The 25138-nt window shown below is 48.9% G+C and overlaps 1 protein-coding gene across 2 annotated transcripts in view; it reads left to right on the top strand.

Moving 5' to 3' along the window:
• PPP1R7 (protein phosphatase 1, regulatory subunit 7) overlaps window positions 1-25138 on the top strand; it is a 30635-nt gene that overhangs the window by 1099 nt on the left and 4398 nt on the right. The window contains exons 2-9 of one of the 2 annotated variants that reach the window (XM_006875205.1): window positions 1140-1268; window positions 3292-3347; window positions 3798-3863; window positions 4117-4247; window positions 4712-4874; window positions 11474-11590; window positions 12025-12129; window positions 14416-14502. In XM_006875205.1, the coding sequence (XP_006875267.1) occupies window positions 1140-1268; window positions 3292-3347; window positions 3798-3863; window positions 4117-4247; window positions 4712-4874; window positions 11474-11590; window positions 12025-12129; window positions 14416-14502 (854 nt within the window). The remainder of the gene's footprint in view (window positions 1-1139; window positions 1269-3291; window positions 3348-3797; window positions 3864-4116; window positions 4248-4711; window positions 4875-11473; window positions 11591-12024; window positions 12130-14415; window positions 14503-25138) is intronic. The other variant, XM_006875206.1, reaches the window with a different exon arrangement.

The raw sequence follows: 25138 nt of genomic DNA on the forward strand, positions 1-25138 counted from the left end.
GTGGCTTTGCCCTCACACCCTAAGCTCCGTCCTAACTCTCCCTCCGTAGTCCCGGCTAGAACTTCTGGGTCCCACCCAGTGCACTCCACAGGGGCCAGCTGAACTGGGTGGGAAAGGTTCACTCAAGTGCCCTGAGTGAAAGAATCGTCCTGGTAGATGTCCAGTGATTCATCTCGTACCTTCTGTGTGTTGTGCGTCAGCAAGCTGGGTTGTGTACCTTTTCTAGTTTAATCCTGACACCCATTCTCTGATGTGTCAGTACCATATGGTTGTGTGTCGTCAGGTCGGTTCTGACTCAGGGATTCTGTGTAGGGTTTCTGCAGAGTGGCTGGTGGCTTTGAACAGCCAACCTTATGGTTAGCAGTCAAGTGGTTATCTTGCAGCACCCCCCAGGACTCCTGGGTATCACATGGTCTTCCTTTTATAGATGACAAAAGTGAGGCTTGTGAACGTGGCTTTCTCCACCAGGGCCAGGGCCATCGGCTTTTCAGCAGTGTCTTTGAGTGAAGATGGGACTCAGGTCAGATTAAGTTAGATCCTCTGGATGCAAAGACTAGACTGGACAAACCAAGCCGAGGCCATGAGAGCTGTTTAGCAGCACAGGTTCTAACCGAGGTGGATGAGGAAACAGAGGACTCACAGAGAGGCTTTGTTGTTGTTGTTAGGTGCCATCGAGTCGGTACTGACCCATAGTGACCTTTAGAGGCCAGTTTTATAAGGACTTGTTTTGTTTAGTACTCATTTGCCCCCCAGGGAGATAAGCCACAGGGTCAGGAAAACGATTCTGTGGGGTACCAAGTTCTTCATTCATACTTGTCTGCTCTGGCTGCCTCAGGTCTGCCAAACAGGCTTCCAGAAGAGCTGTGAAAAGGGCCAGTTGTTTGACAGTCTTGCCAGACAACATGCACCATTAACTGATTTAAAAGCACTTGTGTGCCTGCCTTTGGAAGCTACGAGTCGGTGGCGCCAAGCCCAGTGATGGTCACCTGGGCTTCTGTATCTCTTGGCTACATCTTCCTTCTCAGCAGAGTCCTCAGCTGCCCACAATCCGCTCTGAGTCCCTGCCGAGTGCCTTCGGAAGCCACACGCTTAGCTCCCACGTCTCCAGGGCTTCTCACTGTGTGTGTGTGTGGCTTCAGTCGACAGGCGGGTTGAATCTGAGGAGTCTGGCGATGAGGAAGGGAGGAAGTACTGCAGCAGTATCACCACCAACCTGAGCGCACAGAGCCTGCGGGAGCGAGAGGGGCGCAGCGAGGAAGACCCCGAAGGTAGGGGCGCGTGTCCCCGGGGGAGGGGGGAAGGTGTCCCACGTGGGGCAGAGCCTGGGGTGGTTTCCCAGGGACGCTGTTACAAAACAAACCCACCGCCAACAAATCGAGTCCAACTCAGTGCCCCTGGACAGAGCTTCGGAGACTGCCGGTCTTTACGGAGCAGCTGGTGGTGCGGCGGGTTAAGCCTTGGGCTGCTAACTGCTAAGTTGGCAGTTCAAGCTCAGCAGCTGCTCAGCAGGAGAAAGACGAGGCTGTTGCACGTGGTGTAAAGATGGACCGACTCGGAGCAGTTCTGCTCTGTCCTCAAGGGTCCCAATGAGTCAGAATTGACCTGATGGCAGTGAATTAAGAGGAAAAGCATTTCAAATGGTTTAAGGGGAACTCGTATAGTCTCGGCTTCACAGCCTTAGAGCCAAGGGTGAAATTTTAGGATGTTCATTAAATCATTCTTTGCTTTTACAATAACAAAAAAAAAATTCTTTTTCTTATTTTTTTTAGCTGAACTAATTTTTTTAAGTAACACTGCTCTCTGTACCAGTGAAGATGACTGGTAACTATGGCAACCTCATTTTAAGGCGAAAGGAGACTGCCACAAAAGTAGACTCACATTGCTTTTCTGGAGCTGGCACTCTGGGAGTGATGTGGGTGGAAGTGAACGCCCAGGGGAGAGGGGCAGAGAAGCGCTCTTGTTATCTGATCTCTGTGTAGGAAAGCACTTCAGCTGGCCATCCGCAGCTCTGTACTGTGAAGACACAAGACAGTCATCCTGCCCCTGGTATTGGGGTGGGATTTGGGCAGAGAAGTCACGCTCTCTCCCCTGCTCAAGTGTTCTGAGGGAAAAGGCCCTGCTCCTGCCTGTGTTTAGGTTTTTAGTTCAAATCAGAAGCCTTGGTGGTACTGCGGACTAAATAAGCATTGGACTGCTAACCATGAGATCAGCAGTTCAAACCCACCTGCTGAGCCACAGGAGAAAGATGAGACCATTGGCCCCCATGAAGATGGATACAGATAGGGCCAGGATTGACTCTGAGGCAGTGGTTGGTTTGGTTTCGATCTAATAACACAAATCCAGACATTAGCTCAATTGTTTGCATTTGCTTCGTTTCCTAACTTCTTCAGCACGCACGGTCAATAAAAAGTAATTTCAGAAAAGTGTAGCGTGCCCTGCACTGGCTGTGAGGCAGGCAGAACCCGGCCGTCACGTGACCACTGCCAGCCCAGTGGGTTATTTATAGCATCCTCTACTCGGTGATGTCCCACTGGGGCAATAAGTGACCCATGGCCTGAACTGTAGAGCATCTTTCAGGATAGCTTCCGAATTCCCACGTTGAATGGTCACCATCTTTAGGAGACTCTCGGGTGTATCTCTTGGTTTTGCCCAACTCCTTTGGATTCCTTAACCTGGACTCTCAGTCAGGCTGTCCATAGACAACCGGGGAGGTGTGGACAGTGCTGTCAGTGGGCAGTGCTTGTCCATTTGATGTTTGTTGTTAGAGTGAGTGAATTGCATTGTGTTTGGGGGTTGGTGGGCTTTGGGTTTGCCTGTAGAATCCTTTGAGAGGCAGATGCTCACCTAGGTTCCCATGAAGGGTGATGTGCTTGTACCTGCACAAGACTGCAGGCTCTGGGCATCCCAGCAGGACAGCTGGCTGCACCTTTCAATCCTGGGGAAAACTGCTCACAGCTGAGACATGCATGTCAGTTCTTCGGCGGGAGCACTGAGCTGTGCGTCATTGTGGTTTGCTTTTAGTAGAGAGAAATGTTTGTCCTAGAGCATGTGATAGGCCCGGCGTGGTCTTTCTTCAAATGGCCTGGTGTGCTACTGTCTTAAACACGGAGGAGAACCCTGCACGTTGTCAGCACAGGGCCTTTGCCCACATGTGACCAGCAGCCTCAGTGTCCCGTCCCCTCCTCCATAGCTGCTCCGTCATCTGTATCTTCTCTCCACCTCCTCTCCAGACCTTAGCCCGTCCCAGCTCCTCACTGCCCGCAGTCAGCACCTTTCTCTCCTTTTCTCCAGAAGAACATGAGCTGCCTGTGGACATGGAGACCATCAACCTAGATGGAGACGCTGAGGTAACAGTGCCGCTCGCCCCCTACCCCCGCCCTCTGATTCCAAAGTGCCCGCTGTCAAGGTTCCATCTCCATTTGATCTCTGAGACTTTTGAGGCATATGAAAAGTCTTTCACACTTGGTGTCCAGTTCTGTGGGTTGAATGACGACATTGTAAATGGGGAAATGTGGTGCTAGTTCAGGGTGAGTCTCTCTGCCACTGACTTGGTGTACGTGGGGCCCTTCCCTGAACCTGCAGCTGCTCCCCAACAGTAACATGATTAGGGTACATCGCAGAGCTCAGGGGAGCCGGGGGAAGAGGGTTTCCACATGGAGGGTCTGCTTTATATCAAAACACGGTTCCTGGCTACCCCAGAGACCACCGGGCAGTCTGTCTCCTGCCTCTCCCCTCCCCAGCAGACCTCTTCTCCTGGCTCCCTTTCAGAAGCTGAGTGGGAGTTCTGTGTGTTTCAGGATGTGGATCTAAACCATTACCGCATTGGGAAAATCGAAGGGTTTGAGGTGTTGAAGAGAGTGAAGGTGAGACGGGGGTCCCGTGGGCATGTGCAGAGGGGCCGCTTCCCCTGAGCCCACCTGTGACCTCAGCCATCGGGGACACTGACCAGCAGGCCGCTGGGTGGGCCTCGTTGGAAGTCTGCTTCCTTGTCGTGGGTGTGCTTGTAGGGACTTCCCAGCGCTCACGGCCCTGCCAGATGCTCCCAGGAGGCCGTGCTCTCTGTCCCTGTGACAGGGTCTCACGCCCCGTCTGCCCCCTCCCTCCCCCCCTCCCTAGACTCTCTGCCTGCGGCAGAACTTAATCAAATGCATCGAGAACTTGGAGGCGCTGCAGAGCCTTCGCGAGCTGGATCTCTATGACAACCAGATCACGAAGATGGAGAACCTGGAGGCACTGACAGAGCTGGAGTGAGTCAGGGCTGGCCGCCCCCACCCCAGGTCCCATCTAAGGCCACTCCACCATTGGCCACCCGCCATGCAACCAAGACTGCTTCCAGCCCAATGTGGAAGCAGGGTAGGGAAAGGCAGCCTGAAAGGCCATATAAAATCTTTTCTTAGAATAAAGGGACAAGTCACGTTTCTGCTCTAAGGAGTCAGGGCCTGGGGTCATTTCACCCGAACCCCTACCCCTCTGCTTTTTGCTGAACTTACTCTCACTCAGCACTTACTTGATCCCATGTATGTGCTGAACCGGGTCCTGGGTCTGCTCTCAGATAAAGCTCATCCAGACAGCGCTGAGGGTCGGGGCCCCCACCTGCAGCATCAGTACCAGCCTGGGCCCCTGCAGGTCTGCAAGACAATGTGAGACAATACGGCCTCTAAGTTAAGTATTAACATGCTTGTTAAAACCATAAATGTCTGCCTCTCCTCAGGGTTCTCGATGTTTCTTTTAACCTGCTGAGGAACATTGAAGGAATTGACAAGTTGACTCAACTGAAAAAACTCTTCTTGGTCAACAATAAAATCAATAAAATTGACAACATTAGCAGTTTGCATCAGCTACAGATGTTGGAGCTGGGATCCAACCGCATCCGGGTATGTGCCCAAGGGGCCTGGGGTCTAGAAGCTGGGCCCAGTCATGTGATCCAAGGGGGTCAGAATGTTTGCTTGGCTAATGATTTTTATATGACAGGTGATGTTTCTTTGGAAACTGAGGAGTTAATCCTCTTCCTGGGGTGTTTTGCTTTCAAGTAAAATAATAGTAGCTGTGAGTCATCATGGCAGTCCATCTTGTTGGGGTCCTCCTCTTTTTCCTTGACCCTTCACTTTACCAAGCATAATGTCCTCCTCCAGGGACTGGTCTCTCTTGATAATATGTCCGAAGTATGAGAGAGACAAAGTCTGGCTATCCTGGCTTCAAGGAGCACTCTGGCTGCATTTCTTCCAACACAGATTTGTTTGTTCTTTTGGCAGTCCACGATACTTTCAATATTCTCCTCCAATACCAAAATTCAAATACATCAATTCTTCTACGGTCTTCCTTATTCACTGTCCGACTTTCACATGCGTGTGACATTATTGAAAATACCGTGGCTTGGGTCAGGCGTACCTTAGTCCTCAAACTGACTTCTTTGCTCTTGAACACTTTAAAGAGGTCTTGTGCAACAGATTTGCCCAATGCAATATGTCGTTTGATTTCTTGATTGCTGCTTCCATGAGCATTGATGGTTGATCCTAGCAAAAGTTGTCTTTGACAACTTCAATATTTTCTCCATTGATAGGGATGTTTTTTATTGGTCCAGTGGTGAGGAGTTTTGTTTTCTTTATATTAAGATGCAACCCATACCAAAGGCTGTGGTCTTTGAGCTTCATCAGAATTTAAAGTCCTCTTCACTTTCAGCAAGCAAGGTTGTATCATCTGCATTTCACAGGTTATTAATGAGTCTTCCTCCAATCCTGATGCCACGTTTTTCTGAATAAGTATGGTGAAAGAATACAACCCTGGCACACACCTTCCCTAATTTTGAACCACTCGGTGTTCCCTTATTCTATTTGAACCACTACCTCTTGGTCTATGTACAGATTCCTCATGAGCACAATTAAGTGTTTCAGAATACTCATACTTCTCAATGTTGTCCATAGCTTGTCATGATCCACACAATCGAAAGCCTTTGCATACTCAATAAAGCACAGGTAAACATCCTTCTGATATTCTCTGCTTTCAGGCAAGATCCATCGGACATCAGCAATGATAACTCTCGTTCTTCTGAATCTGGCTTGAACCTCTAGAAGTTCTCTGTCAATGTATGGGTGCAGCTGATTCTGTATTAGCTTTAGCAAAATTTACTCGCTTGAATATCAAAGAGATTGTCCGATGATTTCCACATTCTGTTGGGTCACCTTTCTTTGGAATGGGCACAAATATGGATCTCCTCCAGTCAGCCAGATAGCTAGTTGCCTTCCAGATTTCTTGGCAGAGATGAGTGAGTGCCTCCAGTGGACATCAGTTGGTTGAAAGGTTTCCATTTGTAGTCCATCAATTTCTGGTGCCTTGTTTTTTGCCAACACCTTCACTGTACCTTGGTCTTCTTCCTTCAGTATCATTGGCTCTTGATCGTATGCCCCCTCTTGAATCAGTTGAACATCGATCACTTCTTTTTGGTACAGTGACTCTGTATTTCTGCCATCATTTTTTGATGCTTTGTGCAACATTCAATAATTTACTCATTGTTGGTAAGTACTGTGGAGTGACCCCGCACAGGGTTTCTGAGGCTGTAAATCTTTACAGGAGCAGAATGCCTCATCTCTCTCCTGTAGAACCGCTGGTAGTTTCGAACTGCTGACCTTGAGAAGTTGTAACTACTACACAACCAGAGCTCCCATAAAACCCTTCAATACCACAAGTAGACGTTTGTAGTATTCTTCACTTCCTCAGCTGGAGAAATGTTGAGCGTGTACTTCCCTTTTGGTTTTCTAACTCGAGCTCTTTGTACATTGTGCTATGATGGTTGACTTTGTCTTCTCCAGCTGACCTTTGACATTTTCTGTTCAGCTCTAGTAGTATCTCCTCACTTCTTCCATTTTGCTTTCACATTTCTGTGCTGGAGAGCAACTTTCAGAATCTCTTCTGACATCCATTTGGGTCTTTTCCTTCTTTCTTGTCTTCTTAAGAACTTTTTGCTTTCTTCTTACACTATGTCATCCCACAACTCTTCTGGTGTTTGGTCACTAATGTTTAATGCATCCAATCTGTTCTTCAGATGTTCTCTCAATTCAGGTGAGATATGGTCAAGGTCATAGTTTGACTCTCATGGACTTGTTTGAACTTTCTTCAGCTTCAGCCTGAACTTGCATGTAAGCAATTGAGGGTCTCTCCTCCAGTCTGCCTCTGGCCTTGTTTTGGCTGATGATATGGAGCTTTTCCACCATCTCTTGCCACAGATGCAGTCAATTTGATTCTGTGTATTCCATCTGGTGAATTGACCTTGATGACATGGAGTAAAGCCCTCAGGACCTTCATTTGCTGATGGGGCACAACTCAAAATGAAGAGGAACAGCTGGAAACATGCATTAATAATCGGAACATGGAATGTACAAAGTACAAATCTGGGAAAATTAGAAATTGTCAAAAATGAAATAGAACCCATCAACATCGATATCCTAGACATTAGTGAGCTGAAATGGACTGGTATTAGCCATTTTGAATCTGACAACCACATGGTTTACTATGCCAGGAATGACAATGAAGAGAATTGGTGTCGCATTCATCATCAGAAAGAACATATCAAGATCTATCTTGATATCTATCCTGATAGCGTTATATTCCAGACACCTACAAAGAAGACCAGGAGCTCTGGTAGCATAGTGGCTACAAGTCAGGCTGCTAACCTCAAGGTTATCAGTTTGAAACTACCAACAGTTCCATGGGAGAAAGATGAGGTTTTCTATTCCCGTGAAGGTTTACAGCCTCGGAATTCCTGTACAGGCTCACTATGAGTCGGAACCAACTCCACAGCACACCACCACCACCATAAGGAAGACCAGTTACTACCACGATTATTCAAATTTACACACCAACCACCAAAGCCAGTGAGGATGAAATTGAAGAATTCTACCAGCTTCTTCCGTAAGAAATTGATGAAACATGCAATCAAGATGTATTGATAATCACTGGAGATTGGAAGCAAAGAGGAAGGATCAATGGTTGGAAAATATGGCCTTGGTGATAGAAATGATGCTGGAAGTCACATGGTAGAATTCTGCAAGACCAGAGACTTTTTAAGCAGCATAAAAGACGACTATACACATGGACCTCACCACATGGAATACACAGAAATCAAATTGACTACATCTGTGGGAAGAGACGGTGGAAAAGCTCCATATCATCAGCTTGAACAAGGCCAGGGGCAGACTGTGGAACAGACCATCAATTACTCATATGCAAATCCAGGCTGAAGCTGAGGAAAATGAAAATAAGTCCAGGAGAGCCAAATATGCAGATTCAGGCTGAATCTAAATTATCTTAATGTCGCAGGTTACTGAGTCTTCCTCCAATCCTGATGCCACGTTCTGCTTCAGAGACTCCAGCTTCTCGAATGATTTGTTCAGCATACAGACTGAATAAGTGTGGTGAAAGAATACAACTATGGCACACACCTTTTCTAAATTTAAACTACTCCATATCCCCTTGTTCTGTTCTGCTCAAATGACTCCCTCTTGGTCTATGTATAAGTTCCTGACGGGCACAATGAAGTATCCTGGAATACTCATTCTCCAAAATGTTTTCCATAGCGTGTCATGATCTGCACAGCTGAAAACCTTTGCACAGTCAAGAAAGCACAGATGAACATATTCATGGTATGCTCTGCTTTCAGCCAAGATCCATGTGATGTCAGCAGTGATATCCCTGGATCTGTGTCCTCATCCGAAGTCAGCGTGAACCTCTGGCATTTCCCTGTCGATGTACCATCGCAGCCATTTTTGAATTATCTGTAGCAAAATTTTACTTGCATGAAATGTTAATAATACTGTCTGATGATTTCCACATTCCGTTGGGCACAGATATGTTTCTCTTCAATCAGTTGGCCAGGTAGGTCTTTTCCAAATTTCTTGGCATAGATGAATTGAGTGCCTCCAATGCCACATCAGTTTGTTGAAAGATTTCAATTTATTCCATCAATTTCAGAGCCTTGTTCTTTGTGGATACCTTCAGGGCACTTGGACTTCTTACAAGATCATTGGCTCTTCATCAGATGCTACCTGTTGAAATGGTTGAACACTGACCGTTTCTTTTGGTACAGTGACTCTGAGTATTCCTTCCATCTGCTTTTGATGCTTTCTACATCATACAAGGTTTCGCCCAGAGAATCCTTCAGTATTGCAACTTGCTAGCATGTTTTCTTCCATTCTGTCAGCTTGAGAAATGCTGAGCCTGTTCTTTCTTCCCTTTTGGTTTTCCAGCTCCAGGTCTTTGCACATCTCATTATAATGTTTGACTTTGTTTTCTCAAGACGCCCTTTGAAATGTTCTGTTTATTAACTCTTTGACCTCCTCATTTCTTCCATTGGCTTTAGCGTCTCTACACTGGAGAGCAAGTTTCAGTGTCTCTTCTGACACCCATTGTGGTCTTTTTTTTATTAGTGACCTTTTGCTTCATTACAGTATGAGCTTCTAATGTCTTCCATCCCACAAGTCTTCTTGTCTTTTGTCATTAATGTCTGATGCATCAAATCTGTACGTGAGATGATGTCTGAATTCAAATGGGAGACGTTCACTGTCATACTTTGACTTTTGTGGACTTGTTTTAATTTCCTTCCTCTTCAGCCTAAACTTGCGTCTGTACCTGGCCTTGTTTTGCCTGATGAGATTGAGCTTTTCCCACAAATATAGTCAGTGTGATTTCTGTGTATTCCATCTGGTGAGGCCCATGTGTATAGTCATCTTTTATGTTGTATAAAAAAGTATTTGCATAGAATATGGAATCTCTAGCATCATTTCTTTCACCAAGGCCATATTTTCCAGTTACTGACCCTTCCTCTTTGTTTCCAACCTTTGCGTTCCATTCGCCAATGATTGTCAATACGTCTTGGTTGCCTGTTTGATCAATTTCAGACTGAAGAAGTTGGTAGAATTCTTCATCATTGACTTATTGAATAGTCGTGGTATTAACTGGTCATTCTTGGTGGTGTTGGTAAGTGCCGTTGAGTCAGTTCTGACCCGTAGCATCCCTGTATACAGTTTCTGAGGAGTGCCTGGTGAGTTTGAAATTGACCTTGAGGTTGAATACTTACCCTACAGCACCACACCATGTCTCCTTGTAGGCGTATGGATGTTATCCAATGACAGACAGCATTATACTTCAAGGTAGATCTTAACATGTTCTTTTGATAATGTGGCACCATTCCTCTTCAATATGTCATTCCCATCATAGTAAACATGTGACTGTCAGATTCAAAATGGCGAATACCAGTCCATTTCTGTTCATTAGTGCCTAGGATATCAATGTTTATGCGTTCCATTTCGTTTTTGACAACTTACAATTTCTCTAAATTCATATTTTGTACATCCCGTGTTCCAATAACTAATGGATGCTTAAAGCTGTTTCTCCTCATTTTGAGTTGTTCTCTATCAGCAAATGAAGGTCTCCAAAGATTTACTCCATTCTCTTCATCCCAGTCAGCTCCTTTGAGGCGGCAGCTCTTCCCCAGTTGTATTGTAAGTGCCTTCCAACCTGAGGGGCTCATCTTCCAGCTCTGTATCTGACAATATTCTGCTGCTCTCCATCCTATCTCAGTATTCAGTATTCGGGGCAGTGGTGGTTGTTAAGTGCCATCAAGTCGATGTTGTCTCATAACCACTCTGTAAAGGGTTTTCGAGGAGCCGCTGGCGGGTTTGAACTACCGACCTTGTGGTTCACAATCTCATGCTGTCCCTACAGCATCACCCCAGGTAGAACATCTGTAAGTGAAGATCATCTGACCCCCACCTCTGGCCTCCAGGGGTTGTCGTAAGAGGAGTCAGAGGCCCTGCCAAGCCTGGTGTGGTGTGGGTGTCCCCTCCTGCTTCATTCCTGAGGTGGCTGTTTGGCTTCAGGAGACAGTAACCCTCATGGCCCAGGCTCAGCTTTGTGACCTTGGAGAGTTGGGCAGGATGCCAGCCAGAATGGTGGTGTGAGTAGGGGTCCGTGGCCTGAGGGACCTCAGCAACCACATCAGGAGGAAGGTGGTCTTAGTCAGAGATGCTGAAAGACGACTTCCCTTGGGGAGCAGCGAGCTTAGAATGGGGAGACCAAGCTCTCATAGGCCTGGGCCCAGCGCTGGGACACAGATGGGACAACATGGCCCCTACACATGCCTGTGGCTCGTAGTTACTGAAGGAACAGTGTGAATGGTGCCGCGTGGCTTCCAGCAAGGAGAGCAAGAGCCAGCGCCTGCTTCTGGGAGACTCAGACTGAACAGTCTTAATAATGTATCAGCTCTGAAGTCAGCAGGACAGGGACCGAGTGCTCCCAGAATCCCAGAGCACTGTGAAAACTTACACACGGGGACAAGTAGGAGGGACTGGAACCCCATCCACCTTCTTTCTTTGTCCATCAGGAGATTTCACGAGGACTTGTCCAGGCAGGAAAACCCTTGGCCTGTGTCCACAGAGCTGTGGGCTACTTATCCAGGACATCCCTTCTCTGTACTCCACAGGCCATTGAAAATGTTGACAGCTTGACCAACCTCGACAGTTTGTTTCTGGGGAAAAACAAGATTACTAAACTTCAGAACCTAGATGCACTTACCAACCTCACCGTCCTCAGTATGCAGGTATCACCGCCTTCACCCACCCAGCTCGGCCCCCACAGTGCACCCCACTTTCAGGGGCAGCAGGACTGAGGGGCATTAGCCTCGTCACTCCATGTTACCATCAGGGGGCACACTGGCATACGCTGGTGTGAGCTCCATTGCAGAAACTTCCTTCTTTGTCCTGATGATGCTCACCATCCTGTGGGATTTGACTGGAGTCGTGGTCGATCTTAAACATCCAGTGACCCCGACCTTGTAGACCTTCCCGAAGCACACCTCATCAAAGCACGTTCTCTGTGTCACGCCGTCAAGTCCTGCACATGAGAGCCACATACAACCGACTCTATGTTTCCAACGTCCACCCCACCGCATGCTCAGGGTTCTAGGGACACCCACCTGTCCTGATGCCCCGTCACCTGCCCCCACCTGACCTGAGCACTGGCGCTCTCTTGCAGAGCAACCGGCTGACGAAGATCGAGGGGCTGCAGAACTTGGTGAACCTGCGGGAGCTCTACCTCAGCCACAACGGCATCGAGGTCATCGAGGGTCTGGAGAGCAATGTAAGACATCGGCAGTTAGCCCGGGCCGGTGAGGGCAGGGGGCGGGGGGCCGGTCTTAAGGGCTGGCCTGGCGCAGACTCTGCTTCTGGAGAGAGATGAACACCAAGTGCCCCCCGCTCACACGGAAAGCCTGAGAGCACATGTGGAGGGCTACTGGGTGTGCCTGGGATGCCCCGCACCCCGCACAGTGTGGCGGTACCTCTGCCTGGGCCTCAGGACTCTAGTTTGCAGGGGTCTAGGGCTGGTTGCCCTCAGTGGCTCCTGCGCTTTCTCAGCCCCTGCCCCCTCCCCCCCCCAGGGGCAGCTTCAGCCCCACACCTGGTCCCACCCCCCCCCCCCACCAGGCCCCCAAGCCAGTCCTTAGACTTTAGACTACACAGGCACCAGCCCCGCTCAGGGAGCATCCGCCCCGGTGCGCGCTCCCCTGCCAATAAAGGACTTTTGCTCGTCGAATTTTATTGCTTTTTTATCTGTTTGTGTCCTGGTGGCACTGATGCCCCGTGGCCCCTTTTTGTTGTTGGGAGCAGAGCCTGTCAGTCCTACAAGGCCCTCCTGGACCATGTCCCGGGGAGACCAGGTTCTGGACATCTCCATGAGAGCTGGTACCCCCAGATTGGGGCATTCAGTGTGCCGTCTAATCCAGGTGTCCTGAATCTGGAGAGGGAGGCAGAGGAGAGTCGTGATGGGGGCTGGCTCTGGGACAGACCGGACAGGCAGCTGTGTCATGTTCAGGGACCTTGGTGGTGCAATGGTTAAGCACTTGCTGCTAGTTGCAAGGTCTGTGGTTCAGACCCACCTACTGCTCCGAGGGAGAAAGAGAGTCTGTGTGCTCCTGTAAAAACAGACAGACTCAGAAACCCTAAGGAGCCAGGTCACTGTGGCTCAGGGTCGGCTGGGTGTGGTGTGGTGTGGTGGGGGTTCCTCCTTGTTCCGCCTCAACAGGTACAGCAGCCGTGGCTCAGGGCTTCCTGTCGGTAAGACATGGGCCGTCTGTCTGTCTGTGAGCTTTCCTGGGGGGTTTCTTGTTTAGCATGGTGCCTCACTTTGTAGGCTGTTTGTTTTTGTGCTGGGAGGTGACTTTGACTCTCCTCAGGATTGAGCCAGGTCCAGCACTATCTATTCAGTGGACCCCGTTCCCACAGGCCCTTCTTTACCCAGGGTGTTCTCAGTTCTAACCCCACCCTACCCAAGGACCTCCTTCCTTTCAGATGAGCAGCCACCTCTCCCCGGCCGTGTCCCCTGGCTCTTGGCTGCCATCTGCTCGGCCTTGTGGCCACCATTGTCCCAGCGGCCTCTTCTGTGGTATCATCTTAGGGCCTTTAGACTCTGGAGACCGGCAAGGTCCTGCAGCTGGGAAGTCCCCTGGCATTGTGTGGCCTTAGTCCACTGCAAGCATGTCCCCTCAGCCTCAGGAAGGACGTGTCACAGCGGCCACATAGCTCACCAGGAAGGTGGGACTGAGGTTGGGTCCACAGAGCACTGCCGTAGTCCCATGCGGGCCAGAGGCTTTGGGTGGGCTCTGCTCTCATCTCACGGAGACAACTTTATGTTCCCCTAAAGTGTGGACTCAGAACCCTAAGAATACAAGAGGGAATAGAAGAAAGGGAGCCTCCGTCCTGGGGACGGGGAAGGAGCGACTGTTAGCAGAGGCCTGCCACCAGCTGGTACAGCTTCTTTAAGTTTTGGGGAGACCTGCCATTTGGCTCGGTTAACCGTAGCTGTCACACTGCATGGCCATCCAGTCTTAGCCTTCCATTAAATCTTAAAGCTTAAAAGAAACATCCTATTTGCCAAAGCCAACCCTGCGCTGCCAAGAAACATCCGACCCAGGCTTAGCTGGTGTGACTGGAGAGTGGGCATGTGGCGGGCACTTCTAGGAGAGAAATCAGAGTAGCACCTGCCAAATGCGAAGTCCTGGGTCACACAGGACAGCTGCCCTTGGAAGGTTCTCAGGAAAGCCTGCTCCTGCTTCCCAGATGGAGAGAGGACATTTGGGAGGATTCCACGGTGTCCCCAGGCCACGCCACCTTGGCTTGTAAGCAGAGGACTCTTGCTCTGGAGCCTGGGGCAGCAATGGATGGGGGATCAAGTCCGATAGCTACAAATCCCAGCAGCGGGGATGGTCTCCATGGGGTGAGGGTGCCCCTGCAGCTGCTGGCAGCGGGCAGTCCTCCTGACCCTGGTCTGCATGCTGTCCAGTGCGGGTGCTCCTCCCTGAAGCTCTACACCCTCACCCAGAAACCCTGAACTGAGGTAATTCAGGACAAATTTATCTCCTTATTTTAGAACAAACTCACGATGTTGGACATTGCATCAAACAGAATCAAAAAGATTGAAAATATCAACCATCTAACAGAGCTGCAGGAATTCTGGGTAAGTTTACCCTGTGCTGATTGTTGACACTGACTAGAGTGGCCCACTGAGTCAGGCGCTGTGTGCATTGAACATCTCCAGCCTGTAGTAAGCTCTGAGTTCTGCCCTCACCCCCCCACCCCCCAGGTGCAGACTGAATCACAATTGCATTTTGACAAGTTACCTGTGATCATAGTGCGTGTGGTAGTGTGAGGAGCCCTGTATTGACCAGATCCTAGAATTGCCATTGATTCGAAGGCTCCACGCCCAGACACTAGAAGGAAGTGCTGGGTAGGTTTCTGCAGTCAGCGCTTTTGGAATTGACCATGTGTCTGGCTCTTAACGATAGGTGTGGTTTTTAAGAAGGTAATACAGAGTCAGTAGAAAGAGGAACCATGTAAGAAGTCTTCACAAACTCCTCCAAAGGGGCTACAAACAGTCATCCACAAAGTGAAGTCCTTAGTGTTAGGGTTTTAGCAACTTGGATACGGTGTCTTTACTATGATGCACTAGGGTTTATTGAACCTCTCGGATCTTGGATCGGCCATTTTCATCAAGTATGGAACACTCAGAAAATACCTGACCCACCCTCTCCCCAGTGTCTTTCGGAAACCCCAGTTACGCGTGTGCTTGTCCATGTCCGATCGCCGAGGTGCTTCCACACCTCTGGCCTCCAGGCGGTGACCCTTGTGTGCTTTGGTTCGCATTGTTTCTGCTGCTTCCGTGGTATCGCTTTTTCGTGTGCCATACCCAGTCTCCTGCTTCTCACCCGTGCACTGCAGGTGTGATTTCAGGTCACCTGTCTCCAAGTGTAAAGAAAAGAAGCCTTTGATTCTTTTATTGTACTTTCTGTGTTCTCTCCTCATTATGCTTACGTTTTCCTCTAAATCTTCCTGTTACACGTCTAATAATTTTTACTAGGTGGTGGCCTTTGTGTCTGTTCGGTTTTCGAATGTCTAGACTTCCTTGGACTTTCTAGCTGCCAGGCAGTCAGGTGCTATTCGAGGCTGCCGAGGCTTACTTCCCACTTGATGAGGATGAATCTAAAGTAGCCTGTGCTCGGGGGGCCTAAGATGGGAGGAGTGACCCTCCTGAGGTCTCTACTACATGTCCCTGGGCTTGAACACGCCTGTCCACTCTGGTCAGTATCCAGCTCTGGGTCCCCACCAGGTGCTCTTGGGTCAGTCTCACAGACTCCATGTTACGTTGATGTGCCTTTGTTTTCAGTCTGAGACTTAGGCCCCATGAGATTTCCAGAGTTTTTACTCACACAGCTCACTCCTCCAGAAATGCCCAGTGCCTCTGCCTCTCTGTCCTCAACTCTGCGTGGCCACCAGGCTCGGTTTGGGTCCCCTCCCCAATCTCCAGAACAGTCCTAGAGCTCCCAGGCTTGGTTCCAGGAAGCCTGTTGTCCGGCGTCGCAGTAGCTGGCTAGTGGTATCCAGCTCTGGTTATTTTGTCACCGTCGGAAGCGCAAGTCCTACACTCTTCTCTTACAGATGCGTCTTCCCTTGTGTTGGGGTCTCTTCTCCCACGCTAGAGCAGTGCCTGACACGCGGTCTGTTGGGTGGGTGGAGAACAACTGTTGATGACCGTGCCCACCGTGCACCCCCTGAGAAGGGCTCACGTCCTGTGATCCAGACACCTCTCACAAAGGTGCAGGTGGAAGCCCAGTATGGAGAGGGAGACGGGAGAGCCATTTCATTCTTATTAGTCAGCTTGGCAAATACATTACAATAAGGAGTTAGTGTTGCGGTCTGCCATGGTGTCGTCAGTCCGTAGTGTACTGGGCACTCTTGTGGCCACCAGTAGGACCTCAGTGTGGACACACACTCCGTAGTGCCTCCGTGAAGTCTTCGGATACCCACACACACAGACTCACTGCACACATCTGCCATCCTAAACAGCTGACGAGAAAGGAGGAGAAGATCTCACGGTGTGTTTGTACAGTGGAAATAACTTGTCTGGTATTTCCTGATACTAAAAGTATGTCTGCTCATTGACCCCAAAATAGTCAGATGATACAGAAAAATGGGAAGAAAAAGCCCTTTGTGGCGAGAGCTCCAGGCAAGGTGCTATGTGTCACCTCACCTACCCAGGCTGGTTCTGAAGGAGGGGGCCAGGGTGTGTCCACACCCCGGCTAGCACTTCACCTGTCCCCTTGTGGTCCACTGTGTCGCACCAGAAGGGATAACCAGGGGAGCAGAAACCATCTGATGGGGAAGTATCCTGACCTCTCGGCACCCAGCTCGCTGTCCTGAGCAGCACCATGTGCACACCCGTCCTGGCTGAGTCTGCAGGCCGACACACCCCACACCACTGCCCCCTTCACTCCCCGTCTCTGTCGGCCCCTCCTGAATTTGTAGGGCACATCCTGAGGACAGGATGATAGCTCGAGGGCTGGCAGACTGTCGGTACAACCCCATGCTGCTCTGAGAGGCTGGACAGCACCACGCCGTCACTGGGTCCCGGAGCCGCCGCCTCTACCAGCCATGCTGCCCGCCACTCATGGTTTGTGTTTGCATTCCTTCATTACAAGGGAGCTCAGCCCCAGTCACTCACTCTGACAGGACTGGACAAACCTAAGCTTTAACTACGACACCAATAATAGCACGTGTGATGTCTTCCCAGTACTTTTCTCTAGCTCCCAGTTTTCAGCAAGGAGGGAGGTTGTTGTTGTTGTTAGGTGCTAACAAGTTGGTACCGACTCATAGTGACCCTATGCACAGCAGAACGAAACACTGCCCGATCCTGGGCCAACCTCACTACTGTAGCCACGCTCGAGTCCATCGATACTGCCACTTAGCCAGTCCATCTCATTGGGGGTCTTCCTCTTTTTCTCTGACCCTCCACCTTACCAAACATGATATCCTTCTCCAGTGACTGGTGCCTCCTGACAAAATGTCTGAAGTATGAGAGACGAAGTTTGGCCATCTTGGCCTCCAAGGAGCACTCTGGCTTCACTTCTTCCAACACAGATCTGTTGGTTCTTTTGGCAGCCCATGGCACTTTCAGTATTCTCCTCCAACACCATAATTCCGGAATACTCATACTTCGCAATGTTGTCCATAGGTTGTCATGAGCCACACAATCAAAAGCCTTTGCGTAGTCAATAAAGCACAGGTAAACATCCTTCTGATATTCTCTGCTTTCAGCCAAGATCCATCAGACATCAGCAATGATATCCCTCATTCCACGGCCTCTTCTGAATCCAGCTTGAACATGTGGAAGTTCTCTGTCAATGTATGATGGCAGCCGTTTCTGTATTACCTTCAGCAAAAGTTTACGCGCATGAGATCTCAAAGTGATTGTCCGATGATTTCCACATTCCATTGGGTCACCTCTTTAGGGAATGGGCCCAAATACAGATCTCTACCAATCAATCGGCCAGATAGTTGTCTTCCAGATTTCTTGGCAGAGATGAGTGAGTGCCTCCTGTGCCGCCTCACTTTCTTGAAAGATTTCAGTTTTTATTCCATCAATTTCCTGGTGCCTTGTTCTTTGCCAATTCCTTCAATGCGCCTTGGACTTCCTCCCTGAGTATCATTGGCTCTTGATCATATGCTACCTCTTGAAATGGTTGAACATTAACCATTTCCTTTTGGTACAGTGACTCTGTGGATTCCTTCCATCTTCTCTTGATACTTTCTGCATCATTCAATAATGTGCCCAGTGAATCTTTCAATAACAATAGTTGAGGCTTGAATTTTTTTCTTCAATTCCCCCAGCTTGAGAAATGCTGAGCATGTTCTTCCTTTTTCGTTTTCTGACTCCAGATCTTTGCACATTTTGTTGTAATATTTGGCTTTATCTTCTCGAGCTGATCTTAGAAATTTTCTGTTCAGCTCTTGGACCTCCTCATTTCTTCCATCTGCTTTAGCATCTCTACGCTGGAGAGCAAGTTTCAGTGTCTCTTCTGACATCCATTTTGACCTTTTCTTTCTTTCTTGTCTTCTTAATGACTTTTTGCTTTCTTCCTGTTTGATGTCCTTGATGTCATCCCACAACTCTTGTCTTTGGTCTTTAGTGTTTAATGCATCAAATCTGTTCTTCAGATGATCTCTAAATTCAAGTGTGATATATTCAAGGTCCTATTTTGTCTTTCATGGACTTGTTTTCATTTTCTTCAGCTTCAGTTTGAATTTGCGTATGAGTAATTGGTGGTCTGTTCTACAGTGTGCCCCTGGCCTTGTTTTCACTGATGATATGGAGCTTTTACATTGTCTCTTTCCGCAAATGTAGCCAATGTGATTTCTATGTATTCCATCTGGTGAGGTCCATGTGTATACTCATCTCTTATGCTGTCTAAAGAAGGTCTTTGAAATGAACTTTATCATTGAATTCGTAGACACTGGGTGGCCCCGCGGACACCTGCCACCTGGCACTCACACTCTTGGGTCAGGTCCTCCCTGTGAGTAGTCTCCGAGCTTCCTGACTGGTTTCTAACCAAGAGAATACAGCAGAAGTCATGAGCTTACTCTTCCAAGATTAGGTGATAAAAAGCTTAGCTTGTGCCATGGCGTCTCATCGCTGGGGAGAGCCACCAACCCTGTGGATAGGTCTATGTGGAATGGAGCTGATGTTTTGGTTTCAATCCAGCGAGGATCCAGACTGCCCAAACAGTCAGAGGTATGAATCCCACCACTGTCAAGCCTGAGATGACCATACTCCCTACTGGTACCCTGAGGTCCTCCCTATGACACACCCTGAGCCAAGACCACCCAAGAACCACTGCAGATTCCTGGCCCCCAGAAACTGAGGGACAGTAAGGGTTTGGTGTTTTCAGCATATACATTTGAGATAGTATTCTATGCAGCAGTAGATAAAAGTAGAGGCTCAGAGGTGACAGATACTGGACTTGGCAGGCAAGGACTTTCAAACAGATGTTATAAATGTATTTAATGATTTACGGGGGGGCTGGGGCAGGGAAATGGACATAAAACACAGAGGGGTAATCTCATCAGAGAAATAGAAACCCAAAAAAGATTGTAGAAGGGATTAGTGTCTGACATGAAAACATTTACAGGAAGGGTGTTATCAGCAGATGGGACAATTAATTTAAAGGTAAAACATAGAAACTATAAAGCACAAGGAGTGAGGAATTGGAAAAAAATAGCATCTCTGACAACTAGGAGTCCTGGTGTGGCGCTGTAAGATAAGCACGGAACTGTTAACCACAAGGTTGGTGATTCAGACCCTCCAGACACTACTTGGAAACCCCGTGCAGGGTTGCTATCAGTTGGAACCAACAGCACTTATCACCAACAGTGGCATATGGGACAATATCAGTCTGTCCAATGTATGTATAATTGGAGTCTCAAAGAGGAGAAATAACTGATTATCATTTCTAATTAGAAATAACAATGTTGTTAAGTGCGGTCAAGTTGGTTCCAACTCATAGTGACCCTGTAGAGGGTTTCTGAGGAGCAGCTGGTGAGTTTGAACCACTGACCTTGTGGTCCAGTGCTTATCCCACAGCATCGCCCCAGGACATATATAAACACTTCATGAGTAAAGTGTTCCCCAGCTCTGTCTGCAGGCCCTTAAAAGCAACAACACCCCAGTAGCACTTGGCATACCTGGTCCTGAGATCGAGGGTTCTGAGCACCTTTCGGGGAAATGACTGAGTCTGTGGCTAGAGCACCTGTTACATCAGAAAGAAGGAACATGTCCAGAAACACCAGAGCTAACTTGAAAGGGGCATTGTTGTTGTTGTTAGGTGCCATCGAGTCAGTACCGACCCATAGTGACCTTATACACAGCAAAGTGAAACATTGCCTGATCCTGGGGCAACCTCACTACTGTTGCCACGCTTGAGTCCATCAATGCTGCCACCTGGCCAATCCACCTCGCTGGGGGTCTTCCTCTTTTTCTCTGACCCTCCACTTTACCAAACATGATACATCCTTCTTCAGCATCTGGTCCTCCCTGACAATATGTCCCAAGTATGAAGAGATGAAGTTTGGTCATCCTGGCCTCCAAGGAGCACTCTGGCTGCACTGCTTCCAAAATGAATCTATTGGTTCTTTTGGCAGCCCATGGCACTTTCAATATTCTCCTCCAACACCATAATTCAAAAGCATCAATTCTTCTACGGTCTTCCTCATTCACTGTCCAGCTTTCGCATCCATATGAGGTTATTGAAAATACCATGGCTTGGGTCAGGCGCACCTTAGTCCTCAAGCTGACATCTCTGCTCTTCAACACTTTAAAAAGGTCTTGTGCAGCAGATTTGCCTAATGCAATACGTCGTCTGATCTCTTGACTGCTGCTTCTGTGAGTGTTGATAGTTGGTTGATCCAAGAAGAATGAAGTCCTTGACAACCTCAATCTTTTCTCCATTGATAAGAATGTTGTTTATTGATGCAGTCGTGAGGACTTTTGTTTTCTTTACATTGAGATGTAATCCATACCAAAGGCTATGGTCTTTGATCTTCATCAGTAAATATTTTAAGTCCTCTTCCAGTTCAGCAAGCAAGGTTATATCATCTGCATATCGCAGGTTGTTGATGAGTCTTCCTCCAATCCTGATGCCACGTTTTTCTTCTTGTAACTCAGCTTCTTGGATTATTTGCTCAGCATACAGGTTGAATAAGTATGGTGAGAGACTACAACCCTGTCGTAGTGACAGTTAAACACCAAAAACAATTGTCAATGACAGCTTATGAAACATCAAATAAATTAACTTTCAGTCCACAGAGCTTATCAGACCCATTCACTACTGTTTCCTTGGGCAGCTTGCAGTCTTCTGCTTAAGGGTGGCAGTCCATTTGGGAAAAATAAAACCTTAGCCAGGAACCTGTGTCCCATCACATCAAATAGAAAAGAAATGTGTTGTTCTTCAACCTAAAATTTCCAGCTGAATTCCTGAAGTGATACAATGCTTATAAATCAATAAATGATCAAGTTAGTATTTAAAATCTTCAAACACCCTTTCCTGATTATCAGACAGTTCCTGAGCAGACAGTTGCTTTATATGAAGTAACAGATGGCATCCCAGGTACCAGCAGCATCCAGGGTATACGTCCCCTTTTTTGTAATTCCATACAGGTCTTTAAGAGCTCCCTGACACACTATAGCAGCATCAATGGGCTCAGGCGTGGCAGTAATTGTGAGGTTGGCCCAGGACCGGGAGGGTGTTTCGTTCTGTTGTGCGTAGGGTCCTAATGAGTCTGTATTGACTCAGTGGCACCTAACAACAACAACATTGTATGTGAAATGTGTACTGAGACTACTTCTTGAGAATGTTAAAATGTTACTAAGTTTAGAAGTACTGCCCATTTTTCTATGTAAATATCAGCCAAAAAAGAAACATTGTAACGCAAAGTACAACCCTCCTGTGGAGTGTTTGTCTTAAGAAACCAAGAGGCAGTCCCTAGGAAAACTGCCACCAGGGAGCCAGCCGGTCAGTGGGAGAACCCTAGGTGCTGATTGAGGCCAGGACACCAGTGGAAGCTAAAATCCTTGGCGAACTGGATGCTTTGACAGGGGCCAGAGTCCCAGAGAGTCCACAGAGACTGCTAATTACCAAAGGGAAAGCATGTTCCTAAGCCACCTGGGAATCACTCAGTCATCCAAAGGATTAGACTTTGCTTGCATCTCCTAATGGTGGGACCACCTGATGCTACGTGTCCCCTAGTATGGTTCATTTACGAAGCATACTGAACTGAATGTTTCATCGGAATCCAACCAAGAGTTCAAGTTTACAAGAGGATATGGATACCATAGAAGCTAGTTAAATGACACATCAGGATCCAGCAAAGAAATGGGACCCATCAAAAGAACCAAGTGGGAATTGTAGAATGGAGCAATGCAGACTCTGAGATGAGGACAGTTCCTGGGCAGACTTGTCAGCAGATAGGACACTGAGTGGAAGGCGAAACACAGGCATTGTACAGACCAAAGCGCAAGGAGGGAGGGATTGGAAAGACACTAAGAGCCCTAGTGTGACGTGTTCTAGCCGGGATATCTTCAAAATGTCAAATTGATTTAAAAGGCGGTAAAAAGTGAGACCAGGGGAAATGGTCTAGACGAGACCAAATAGTATTCTTTCTGCAGTGATCCCTTGAAGAAAAGTTTACCTGGAAGGGCTGCACACCATGTCACACTTGTTGCTTGACACACTAGCTGCCACAAAATCACGTCACGCCCCTCTCCCACGTCACACCCCTCACACACTGGCCTCCCCTCTCCCATGTCACACCCCTCACACACTACCCGCCCCTCTCCCACGTCACGCCCCTCACACACTACCCGCCCCTCTCCCACGTCCCGCCCCTCACACACTGGCCTCCCCTCTCCCATGACACACACCTCACACACTAGCAGTTTACTGAGACATTAAGTAAAGCTGACAGCCTCAAGCTGTATCTTCTCTGGGTCAGGTGCAGACCCCAACAGGAGCCGGCTCAGGATTTAGTCATGGGGGTTTCCCTAAGCAGGGACCTGTCGCCCCACAAAGTCTGTGAAAATCGGGCTGCTCTGCACATGCTGGCTTCCTCCCCAGGAGACTTGGCATGTGCTTTTACTAATAAGAGACAGTCTGGCTGTGCCCTCCTACCGCAGATGTCCAAGTCCCAGGCAGCGCAAGACTGTAGTCCCTGAGAGAGTGGTGCCCCACGGTTACCTGGCTCTTGGCCTGGGAGTGGTTGTGCTGAGCTAGAGAAGCAGAGATCAAAGTTTAGGGCAGTTGGAAGTAGGTGGCTGAGAGCTAGGCAGCCCCGGCCCCAAACCAGCCCACCAGAGGCTTATGGGATGGTGAAGCTGCTAGAAGAGCAGTGCTGATGTCAGAAAGGCTGTAGAGGTAAGAACCACATCCTCCCCGAAGAGCTGCTCAGACCCACTCTCAAAGCTACAGTCAAGCTCCGCAGAGTCCAGGGCTGACAGAGTTTGGGAGGTGAGTCTTGCCAACTTCAGGGGGCTTAGGAAACACTTGGACTTTCTGCAGACCCACCCTGTGAAATGCCAGGAAGTCAGTTCTGACTCATAGTGACCCCCTATAGGGTTTTCAAGGAGCAACTGTTGAGTTTGAACTGCTGACCGTGCAGCCCAGTGCTTATCCTTCAGCAGGACTCCAGGACTCTGCAGACCCCCCCTGACAGTGTAAAACCAAGGTGGCCAATCACCAAGGAGCTCTGCTAGCGTAGTGGTTACGAATCGGGCTGCTATCCTCAGGGTCAGCAGTTTGAAATTACCAGCTGTTCTGAGGGAGAAAGACGAGGCTTTCTGCTCCCGTAAAGATTTACAGCCTCGGAAACCCTGTGCGGGGTCACTATGAGTCGGAACCAACTCCACGGCACATAACAACAACAACAATCAGTAAGTACTTGTTAGAACAACATGAGAACCCTGTCTCTACAGCATGTTGTACACAGTGTGCCATGTTCCATCCAACATCAGTAGACACAGAGAGGCAGGAAACTGGGATCCACATCCAGGGAAAATAGTCTTGAACCTGAGCCAAGAGCACTTGTCTCTTTCCTAAGTATCTCTGGGTTGTGACCCCTCGTGTTCCTCGTGGCTGTTTGCAGACCTTTCCTCCTGTCTAAATGTCTCTCGCGGTCATCCTAGAGAATGTGTGTGATGCTGACTATCTCCAGGCCCCTTCTCTGCCGTGATGTCCCAGCTCTGCTCCTGCCGCAAGTCTTGGTGATTTCAGTGACGTACAGAGACGACGTCCAGTATGTGGGACAGACCTGCGCACCTTCCAAGGTCTTTTCTTCTACCACACCTTGATCCAAACCTGGTCTTTACCAATTAGTGCGCCTCCAATAGCTCCGAGCACCACACCCTCGGACCACCAGGATCCCTCACCTGCTTCCCCCTAGTAACCTGACCTCAGCGCTGTGCCTATCCTGTGGGCCTACAGCTGGCGAGCCAGCCCCTGTCTCAGTGTCCACTGCTTTGTCCTGACCTTCCTTCCCTCTGGGCTTTGGCGGAGGCCTGCCTTCAGCCCACTCTCCCTTGACCTGTTTTCTTACACCAGATGAGCTGGGGAAACTTGGCTTATGGCCAAACAGCTGAATTTGATGGGGACAGAAATGCGGACTGGTATTGCCAGTCATGGAAACTTCAGTCCTGCCCAACGCCCTGTTCCATTCTCGGGTCTCAGCCGCTCTCCTCTCCTAGGTCGCTCTATCAGGTCTTCGGCCCTGGGAAGGTGGGGTGAGCCACACACCGCCCACCATACCAGCAGATCTTGCTTCCGTCATAGAGGGTGGAGGGTTGTTCTCTCCAATGCCGCCACCCCCAAAAGGCCATTCCCACAGCCATTGCCCCCACTCCCCTACATCCCAGGCCCCTACCAACTTCTCATTGGCACAGTACCATACTGCAGTGGTCTCATCCTGAAGCCCTCTCGACCACCACTCCCCACCCCATGTCTGCTCTCACCATGGGCTGGCTGGCTGTGTCCTCACTGCCCCCCCCATACTTTCTTAAGTCCCCGCTGCCCAGTGTGGCCCCCAGCCAGCACGATGCTGGACTGCCCTTTAACATATTTGAACGTCACTGTGCAGAGAGGTGCATGACCAGATCCCATGCCCCTTCCACCCCTCACACTCCCCGTCAGACACCCAGGTTACAACAGTGGACTTGGCACGGCACAGTACTCGACCATGTTTTGTTCCGTTGTATGTGGGGCTGCTGTAAGTTGGAA

Source organism: Chrysochloris asiatica, unplaced genomic scaffold (assembly GCF_000296735.1).
Source record: "Chrysochloris asiatica unplaced genomic scaffold, ChrAsi1.0 scaffold00314, whole genome shotgun sequence".
NCBI classification, from domain to species: Eukaryota; Metazoa; Chordata; class Mammalia; order Afrosoricida; family Chrysochloridae; genus Chrysochloris; species Chrysochloris asiatica.